Source organism: Magallana gigas, chromosome 1 (assembly GCF_963853765.1).
Source record: "Magallana gigas chromosome 1, xbMagGiga1.1, whole genome shotgun sequence".
Classification (NCBI taxonomy): domain Eukaryota; kingdom Metazoa; phylum Mollusca; class Bivalvia; order Ostreida; family Ostreidae; genus Magallana; species Magallana gigas.
The window spans coordinates 65,365,993-65,376,872 of NC_088853.1; the positions used below are offsets into that span (position 1 = coordinate 65,365,993).

Consider the following 10,880-nt stretch of genomic DNA (forward strand, 5'->3'; position numbering starts at 1 on the left):
ATGTAATTAAGTTTAAGGTGAAGTAAATCTACCTGATATTAAATATCATATATCATAAAAGAGAATATAGGAACTATTGAATGTTTAAAATGGAATTGTGCAAGGCGAAGTGTAATTTAAGGTAAAAAATATTAGATATAATCGATTAATATTTAAAATAAAAACAATACGTATTTATTCTATTAAATCTTCTAAACGATAATCATATTTAACATATAATCATTGGTTAAGGTTAATAATTAAATCGTCACGGAACATCTTAACTGTAATAGCCGATCATTTATGTTAACTAATAAGACATTATGAAGAATATTTCACTATCAATGATTGATTAAATAATATTTGCCACAATCTTTAGGGAAAGGTTGCCGTTTATTGTCAAAATTGAAAAATGATACTTTTCAATATGAACCTTTAGTTCGACAAACAACATCAAATTGATATTTAGGAAAAACAAGAAGCAAATGTTATGCAGTCAAGTTGAATGTTAAATGAACTCGTTTGATCCCTAATCAGATAAGCCGTTGATGAGTGTGCTGACAAATTCATTTGTCGGCCTTTTTGTCGCATCTGTTGCTCTCTAGCTCTGATCTGAAACAAATCTATCATACATTTGAATAGAATCAAATATCTACCTAATTGTGTTGTGTTTGAATGTTCAAACATATTTTTGCCAGATCAAATGCACTCAATATTGGCCAGATGTAAACAGACTGTCAGATTATGGACCAGTTTCTGTAAAACTAATTGGAGAAAAAGAATATGCGTTTTACATAGAAAGAATATTATCCGTACGCTATAAAGAAGTAAGTGAAATAAGATCATATATATCGTTTAATACACATCTTGTAAGATCCATTGGTTAAGAATATAAGAAAATGTGCAACATTATAACATACAACATCACGTTAAGTGATTTATTTCTTCACAAAAACACTTTTTTGTGCCTCGATCAATTTGTGATGCAAGCATACTAGTATAAATTATACGTTATAGATGAATTTGTCGAACTAATAACATGAAGTGTTTCAAACAAATTATTAGTTACAGAAGATTCGTGTGGTGACACAGTATCACTACACTTCATGGCCTGACCATGGGGTGCCAGAACCATTGTGCTTGCTTATATTTCACCATCACGTGATCAGCAGGACAACCAATGACAAGAAAGTACCGATTGTCGTGCATTGCAGGTAGACTAGAAAGTAATTGGGGGAAAAATCAACATGTATAAAGTTCTCATGAAACCAATCAATTCAAATAGTTTGGTATGTCAGTTTAGAATAGTCTTACTCTTATGCATTCATGTATTATCAATATTAGTTAAATCAAAACTACTCCTCGGGTTTAGATCAAAGCTGATATTGTGAACAACGTACAATGTAAGAATTGAACATTACCGAATACTTTTAATTCCTATTATACTATTGATACTCAATGCTATTGAAATATAAAAGAAATGAATTGATTGAACAAAGTTTATTCATGATACACAGTATTAAAACAAACATGAATTGACCTGCATGCAAAAAATCTATACTAGTTATTTCCATAAACGACAGAAGAACAAGAAAAAAAATATAACTTACGATTGGACAAGAAACAAGGATTATTTTCTGCTATAGCCATATATTTTTAACAATGCATTTAAAACATCCTTTAAGTTTGTTCTTTAAACATTGTAGTGCAGGGGTAGGAAGAACAGGCACCTATATTGCGTTGGATGCTCTGTATCACATTGGTAAACAAGCAGGAAAAGTGAACGTCGCATACTTTGTCAAGAACATGAGAGGAAACAGAATGACGATGGTCCAAACAATTGTAAGTTCAAATGTAACGTCAGCTTTTATTAGAAGGGAACTTCATTTTCAAACAAATTATATTGCTTTGATATGTATAGTGCGTCATTCTGGTGAAAAAAGAAAAGAAAAATGTCCATTCACCAAAGTGTGTTTATTTCAGCTGTGGTTTATTTTTAGTTCATGTAATGATTAAGAATCTATTATGTCAAAAATAAAATCGTTTTATTATGTTACATTTCTTGAGGTATTCACATTTATTTTTAATATAGGAGCAATACATCATGCTATATTTAGCCTTGAAGAAATCGTTTGAAGCGCCGATTGAGATCAAAAGCCTCTCTGATTTTTGCAGTATGACTGAGAGAGCAATGAAAGACATCCCTGCAAATCAAAATCCAATTAAAGAGGAGTTTCAAGTAAATAATTCTTACATTAAGAGATTCAAATTTCTCGCATTATCACCGGTGTGAGATCGGTTTGTCCGGTGTGAGACAGCAGTGTGAGATTTTTCTGTCTTACACTGTGTATTACTACGCCGTTTTAAAACGAAAACAAACGATGTCTGCTGTAGGAAAATGCGAAATGGTGCATTGAAATCATCCATTAAGTAATCATATTGCTTAATTGATTATAATTTATCATATTTTTAATTTAAAAAACTCTCGTATGCTTTCATTTTGACTTGCACTATTTGAAGCACGCGGGGGGATAAACCGAAAGTAATCTTTTGAACGTCATAGCAGAAAGTTGTCAAACATCATTTTTAAGGTAATATAATGCGAGAAAAATAATCATTCATTATATACTCGTGTGGGATAGTGAAATTCCACCTCGGGGCCAAGATTAACGGTCTAGGACTCGGCACAGCCTCGTCCTAGACAGTGAATCTTGTCCCCTCGGTGGAATTTCACTATCCCACACTCGTAATAATGAATGATTCTATTAGTATCGAAACATATTTATATAAACAGTATTAGCTACTTTAAAAAAAGGTTAATCATTTCCGATTAAATTTTAAAAGATAAATAAGAATATAGATAAATAATAATATGTTTATGAGTAAAACAATTGTTATAACAAATGTGGTATGATATTAGTATATCCGGTGAGTTAACTTGGCTATGGTATAAGTAAATCTTTGGAAAAATAATTATGAAAATGCAATTTGAAAATCGAACATGTAAGGTAAATCACTTAAAGTGTTTAATTTTGGTATCAATAACATATAACATATTTTTCAGCAACTTCTCAAAGTCCGGCCAAATTATACGGATGCAGATTATAAAATGGCCAAAGAAGGTCTTCAGAACATACAGATAGACACAGTCTTACCACGTATGTAACCAAAATATACACTTTTTCTTGTATACACAGCTGTAAATTATGTTTAAAGAATGCCTAAATGTGTTATTATCAGTTCAGCAGACATAGTAGAGAGCGTATTTTAAGTAAGAGATGGACATGTATGCATTGATTTGCAATTTAAACAACTCCATTTAGCACACATAATATGTTTGATCTTAAGATCTTAAGACTTTTTTTTATTAAATCGAGAGATTTGTAAAAGATTTAAGTTTTTTGGGGGGGAGGGGGGCTGTTGTCCCAGAGGTTTATTTGATTGCTTTTTATTTAATGTTTAAAAATACCTTAGAAGAAAGAATGGAAACAAAAAATAACTTTTGATAACATATTCGATTAGAATTGTCTAAGTTAAACACTCATGAAATATACATATTTTTTGACTAAAAATATTACATCTAAATCCTTGTATAAGTTTTATAAAGGACTTTTAAAGTTAAATATCGCACTAGCAAAATCATTTCTCATTCCTATTGGAGAAAAGTCATTTATAAAATTGTACAAGTGCAACTTTTAACAATTGATAAAAGCAAAGTATTAAAGAAAGAAAACACAGGGACATTTAAGACTGACACTATCTTGTTCATTCTCTCTCTTTCATTCTCTCTCTCATTCTCTCTCTCTTTCTCACACGCGCACGCAAGTAGGAAAACGTCTGTTTAATAGGAAGAATTCAAGCGTATGAAAATCAATCCTACGATCTTCGGTGTGCATCTGAATACAAATGCTTTTCAAAGAATTGAATGAAACTTCATGCGCATTGTCAATGAAGATGTGTTTAAAATACATGGTCTTGTTTTTAGAATAATATTTATGAGGAAAAACATTTTACCGTAACTTTATTCTCAAGCAAAACAAATCAAAAAGCAATATATTTGACAACACATGGCTCTCTATATAACTTGTTGGTATAACCGAAGCTTTTACTTTAACGCTTTTTGGTTTTTTGTTTACTTTTGATGATGTGTTATTTATAGTACTCAGCTATGTTAAGGGCGTCCTTAAAAAGATAGCGATATTTATCACATGAAATGTTAGCCTTTGAACAATCTTGGTATTCTACTCCAAAAAATTGTTAAACAAAGTGATATTTTATCGATTATACAAATTAAATAATTTGTTATCGCATGAGCAATTTTTGAGTCTCTTGGGAATACCCTGTCACGTGATACTGCTAAAAATAGATGAACCAGGAATAATACGAAAAAATGCAAAGTGCAAGGGCATAACATAAACAAATTTAGTTATTTCTGTTTCTAACTTGTAAAATGAACCTTCAAAATTTCGAAAAGTGCTGGGAGCTTAAAATATTCAAGTAAGAACAATTATTAAATTCAATGTAAACAGTGTATGAACAGCAATTTACAGGGATTTCCCGCAATTAACGCTTATTTATATCAAATGCGTAGCGATTTCATACAGCTCCCAGCACTTTTTGATATAATGGGGATACAATGGTAAGACATGGAAATTTTCAATATATTTGATCAAGTGTATGCCCTTGCACTACTGCATTTTATCTGACCCATTTCACTTTCAGCGTCATTTGCGTGAAATTCAAACGCAATACTGACTAAGATCATGATTTTAATTTTCATTCTTAAAATAATTAAACGCTGTGAATTTCACTAAAATAATGTTAAAATGTTGTTTCTGTTCACACCAATCATCATTACAAAATTGTTGAAATTGGAAGAAAATAATTTCATCAGTTGCCTCTATTTGGGGGGGGGGGGGTGTAAGTGATGAGTTTGTAATTTACACATTTATGTTTCATAATGATTTATGTTACTATGCTGGTGAATAAATTCTTTTAATGTATAATCAGGTTTACTTGTATTATAATTGATATTTTAGTACTAATTAAAGAAAGCAAGAAGAAACAATATATCAATATAACCAAGAATTTATTTTAATAATCAACTTTACAAATACTATAGAGATTGATTTTCTGTGACAAACTGTTCAAGAAGACTAGTGTTTTCTGATTTTTAGTATTTTTCAGTCATAATGTGGAATTTATGGAAATTGACAATTCTTCTTGCACACTACATGTTCTTCTCTTCTGTCTTTTTGATATTAGGAGGTAGTCCAGTTGATCAGAAAACCAATACCTGAAATGATGAATATATATCAATTCCAAATTTCATTTCAATAGATTAGATATCAATGCAAATTATTATAATAGGTTACATTAGTATCATTATCAAAATGATATTTAAAAACAACAAACTACACATGAAGTTGAAGTTAGTGAGTAAAAGAAATATTTATATAGTACCTACTTTTTATCAACATCCCAAAAAGTGTTTTCAGTGGACCATCTACTGCCTAAGTAACCCTGAAAATGAATAATGTGTCATAAATAGCTAGCTATTGTGTTAAAGATAACATGAAAATGAAACAATACTCTATTATAGGGCATATTAATGGCGGTTTCAATGTCAGTGATATTACAACAGGCATAATCAAATGTTTATTCTCTAAAATGTGTGGAAATTCAGTTTGAACACACTTTAATTTTGTCTTAAATAAAATTAATTAGATCTTCATAAAAGAAAACTGAATAAAATAACACATTTCGATTTACTTAAACAACATTACAATCTTGTCTATAATCATTCCAGATCCTCACAGTAATCTTTGTAGTGCTAGCACATACAGTGTTTGGCCATGGACTTTTTATTGTGTACTTTGAACATGGAGGAAATGCGATCTAATATTATCGCGATATGAGACCAGTAAAAAGCTACAATGAGCCTCAATGCTCTTTATGATCAAAACTAGCGAAATGCAGAACAATTACTTTGCCTGACTGAGTCACCAAACTGATGTTTGAACACAATATTACATGAAAAACAAATGTAAACAAGTAAACAAAATCGAAGCCGAGGAATTTCACTTCGTTTCCGTTCCATCCAACAATATTAGGTAAATAAAACAATATCTATGGGAAGTACAGATAAATCATACCTTGTTCAGTTGAATCCTATGCCGATTTTTGTCCACGCTGGTTGTAAACGAGTTAAATTCCGAGATATATCACTGAAGTCCACATGTTTATTCCGATCACAGCTGCAATCGCCGATGTGACGTAGTCAACCTCGACACGTCATCAGACGACTTAGGAATTTCATGATTTCGCGAGATATAAAGAATAGTTTATGATTTTATTTCAGTACACCTTTCTTGAACCATTCAAACCCAATCATTAATCATATTCATTTTGGTAGATGTTTGTTAATTACCGAAATACCCATATCTCGTAAAATCTCATGAATAAGGGGCGGGGCTTATGCAAATTTTTCTAAATCACACGTGGTAGAATTCTTAGACCTTCCTTAACATAGCTGAGTAACAGACGACTGTTCTGCATTCAACCAGTGTACTGTTTACAGCAAAGCCCGGCTACAAAGCTAGTCTCCAAACTTGAATGCAATGAAACATATATTTAACGAAAAACACATTAAATTGTCCAATAGAAGTCTGTTTAAGTGAAGGATAATGTGATATTATTTCAAAGTTGATCTTTGAAAGGAAAGAACACATCTAACGACCATTAGAGATATCTGCATTTCCTTGTTTTCAAGTTTGATGATTCATTATTGATGAAAATTGTTTTTCATTCTTTCAAGTTGACAAGTACAGTCTGTATCTCTCGTCCTCGGTTCCAAATCGTGGCAACTTCATCAACGCGATTAATGTGTCGGTAAGGAATTAAATTTATATATCAACACATATACTTATATATTTACGATCATGTTAGTGTTTACACACATTCCTTGATTGGTAATTTTTGCATGTATCATTTAAGTCATATACCAATCCTAAGCGGTTTATTGTGACAAAATACCCGAGAAGAGATGACGCTGTGGACTTCCTGCGCCTGCTTAACGATCACGAGTCTCTTACAGTGGTTTGCATGGATCCAGTCTATGAAATTGATTCGGTACAGTCCGTTTTATGTTCTGCTAAAGATCCACATACAATATATCTAATGTTTATATATTATTTTGTATCTTAACGTTTTCCTTTATTAAATTTAACGTATTCCTTGTATTCTATTAATGTAAAATTATAACTAATTGTTTATTATATATTATTAGAAGCAAAATAGAACTTAGGTTATCTTTTAATCATTTAAAAAATATATTTTTTATAGGTTCAGAGTTGGTTGCCTGACATATCCGCATCCAAGGTGGTACCACCCTTCACCGTCCATTGTCAGTCAATATCCGAGACTGAGATCACACGTCACGTCATCTTAATTATTCATAATGACGTCAGTTAACTATTTATATGCCTTTAAAATTTGATGCATGCTGATTGACTCGTGTATACTTAAATAGGTAAGTAGAGAGCGAAGTATTCTTGAATAGTATATTTGACTGTAGGGCGAGACACATTCCGTGACGGTCATATCCCCATCTACAAGACTCACCTCTGTTGATACATCTCAGCTTCGTAGATTGGTGTCAGAGGTACTTAATTCCAGTGCAAAAAATCCCATTACAGTTGTAAGCAGGTAAATATCTCATAGACAGAGAGTCCACCGTAATTATGAAATTGTTCAAAAACTTTTTAGTGTGGTTGAGATTTTTATGATGGAATTTAATATTAACTTGATAAAAGTCAATAGGTTTAAAGCTGAAAATCAATCGGGTGCCGGTATTATTGCAAAACATCAACAATACAATCATTATACAAATTTTCTTGTTCTTGTTAAATTTCACAATATGATGTATGATTACATTGTTATTACACTTTACAAAGTGTAATCACCTTCTAAACTGCAAATTATAACACAAAGATTGAAAAATAAAATTGTTATCTATATTATCAATTGAACCAATAGGTGATTGATTTAAGTAGTATACATTTTAACAAAACCGACTGCAAACACCGCTAGGTCGTCTGATTGATGGTCATGTATCATTCACTCAACTGAAAAGGGGCTTGATATCATCCATAAACTGCAAATGGCACAACTATGTAATTATGATGCCAAAATGTTCACTAGTGATCAATGACTTTCATCAACAGTGATGGGGCTATTCTGTGCGGTGTCTTCATCGCTGTCCACAATGCCGTACAACAGATTCAGCTTGATGACGGAGTTGATGTATTCACTGCAGTCAGACAATTACAAGTGCGACGCCCAGAGTTATGTTCCACATTTGTGAGTTTCTTTACAATTTTCGACTCTTGTTGGTCCATTAAAAAATTTGCGAGTTTTAATATCGTGAATTAGATTTTATTAGTAAGGCGAAGACTACGTTTCATTCTTTTCGTGGTTAAGGGGAATATATTTTAAATGCATAGATGCAAATATTCCATGAAACAGGTCAATAAATTTAACTTTATCTAATACTAAATGTGATGTCATGAAGCATCATGGTAGTTTATAGCTCACCTGAGCTGAAAGTTCAAGTAAGCTTTTCTGATCACCTTTTGTCCGTCGTCCGTCTGTCCGTCGTCCGTCTGTCCGTCTGTCTGTCCGTCCGTCTGTCCGTCCGTCCGTCTGTAAACTGTTCACATTTTAAACTTCTTCTCTAAAACCACTTCGCCAATTTCAACTAAATTTAGCACAAAGCATCCCTATAGAACGGTGATTATAAATTGAAGAAATGAAAGACCTATCTTTATTTAAGACGGAAAAAACCTCGAAACTGTAGAAAAAGGGGGGTGCATTTTCAAAAATCTTCTTCTCAAGAACTACTGACTCAAATTCAACGAAATTTTGCAATAATAATCCTTATGAAAAGGACAATTTAACTTTCAAAAATTATCGGCGAATTCTGTTTCAAATCTGAGTAATGTACGAAAATAAAAATAAAGAGATAATCGTGGTCAATCAGTTTATAACTTCGGGTTTGGTATTCAATATCGAAAACGAAAGTGCTTTGTTGTATAAAGCAGCCATATTTGAATGTTGACGCATGACAAACGGGCCAAACTGACAAAGATGAATTTGCTTGTTGTGCAACAGTTTACGTGCGAAGGGATACTTGAAAAATGCTAAATAAACTTGTGCCGATTTATTGAAGTGAATTGAGGTAAACTCTTTCAATGCGTTGACATTTTCACTTGTGACCGTGGTTTTACGTTGTTTTGAATTTCGTTTATGCTTTTTAACTTGAGGGGAAATATCGCCTGTATTTTGGAATTTTTACGTATCGTATCAAATATAGACTTCGGTAAATCAGTTAATTGTTTACCTGTGCAAAATGAGCAAAATCTGATGCACTAACAACATAATTTTATTAAATTATAAATACTATACATTAATTCTATTGGTAATTCGGTACGATCTCTACGTTATGGTCGATAATAATACAACGTGTTTTGTTAAGATGCTCTGCATTTGCGATCTAAACGGAGGTTGTTTTAGCTGCTAGAAATATATAGGTATATATATATATATATATATATCAATGAAAAATAAAATGTGCTCTTTGTTTTTATGCATTTTTCTTTTGTTTTAATTGTTTACAATTTTCTCTTTACTAACCATATTCAGCTGTGTCAAGTTTCGAATTATAAGCAAGATACAGAGGTTTGCTCACAAATCTTAAGATGAATGTAATTAACTCTTGTGAACAAAAAATTGACTCTGAGTTCTGTATCTTGCTTATAATTCTACGATTAACGCTGAACTAGAAATGTCTCACTAAACGTCAAATACTTGTACAGAAAAATTAAGAGGATGACATGCTGTAACAACGTTTTAGGGCCCCCTCCTTTTTCAGACACAATTAAATAAAAACGACCTCTTTAAAACAGTTTAAAACATTACTGTTACGGGGATAAATTTATTATCGCTATTCTTAAGAAAAAGTTACAGCTGAAAATAATCTTGATTTGTAGCCATTTGTTAATGATGATTTTGATTAAAGATGAACATAAAGGGTGGGCCCTAGTAGAATAGAGCGATATACCTCTCAATGCATTGCAGTCTGAGGCTCATTGTCAGGGGGGGGGGGGGGCTAGGCCTTATCAAAAAATTTGACAAGAAAAAAAATAGATTTTGAGTACGGCTTTGTCTAACTTTGCAAAAAAAAAAAGTATGGGGGACCCCTCCCCCCCCCCCATCACCCAGTTCCGACGCCTATGCATTGATTATACATGTAATAGCTTTCTAACAAGCATGTATTACATGATAACATTTGAGTAAGGTTATATAACGTCGCATGAGTTCACGCCTGGTCAACAACAATCGTTTATATTACATTTTCCAGTGTCTTTGCCTGTGATAACACTACGTATCGATTTTGAACTATATAACCCATAATACAAATGACGCCAAATTGAGACGCCAGCGGGGTTTGCTCATTTATATCTAAATGTTTAATCGTACGATGGCAAAAAATTATATAAATATAAATAATAAGGAATCATTTTTTGAATATTATGAGGTGATAATTTCGGTCGGGGCGTGATCAATTCTATCATAAAGCCCTTCGGGCTTTATTTGATTTGACCACACCCCAACCAAAATTATCACCTCATAATGCTCAAAGAATGATTCCTTATTCCTTATATAATGCCGAGGACCATCTAAATTTTTTAACGTTTTCATTTGAGCGCTTTTAGGTACAATTTTCTTTTTTCACATATAGGATTTTTTAAAATAAAATGCAATAACGAGCTAGTACAATGTAGTTGAAGATGAATATGTACATGTATCTATATGCATATTCTCATATATAATTTGGTCGT

General features: G+C 32.1%; 1 protein-coding gene and 1 long non-coding RNA gene across 2 annotated transcripts in view; one reads left to right on the top strand and one right to left on the bottom strand.

Annotated features, from left to right (window-relative positions):
- Nucleotides 1-10,880, top strand: part of LOC105322916 (receptor-type tyrosine-protein phosphatase alpha) — a 38,825-nt gene that overhangs the window by 24,673 nt on the left and 3,272 nt on the right. Inside the window, exons 20-29 of the mRNA XM_066085211.1 lie at nucleotides 678-806; nucleotides 1,045-1,193; nucleotides 1,686-1,821; nucleotides 2,072-2,218; nucleotides 3,044-3,137; nucleotides 6,797-6,870; nucleotides 6,976-7,110; nucleotides 7,324-7,443; nucleotides 7,556-7,686; nucleotides 8,205-8,340. Coding sequence (XP_065941283.1) covers nucleotides 678-806; nucleotides 1,045-1,193; nucleotides 1,686-1,821; nucleotides 2,072-2,218; nucleotides 3,044-3,137; nucleotides 6,797-6,870; nucleotides 6,976-7,110; nucleotides 7,324-7,443; nucleotides 7,556-7,686; nucleotides 8,205-8,340 — 1,251 coding nt within the window. The remainder of the gene's footprint in view (nucleotides 1-677; nucleotides 807-1,044; nucleotides 1,194-1,685; nucleotides 1,822-2,071; nucleotides 2,219-3,043; nucleotides 3,138-6,796; nucleotides 6,871-6,975; nucleotides 7,111-7,323; nucleotides 7,444-7,555; nucleotides 7,687-8,204; nucleotides 8,341-10,880) is intronic.
- On the bottom strand, nucleotides 4,139-6,517 carry LOC117689826 (uncharacterized). The gene is made up of 3 exons (XR_004602008.2): nucleotides 6,135-6,517; nucleotides 5,447-5,502; nucleotides 4,139-5,275 (listed from the first exon to the last, which is right to left on the bottom strand). It is a non-coding gene; the product is annotated as an uncharacterized lncRNA (long non-coding RNA).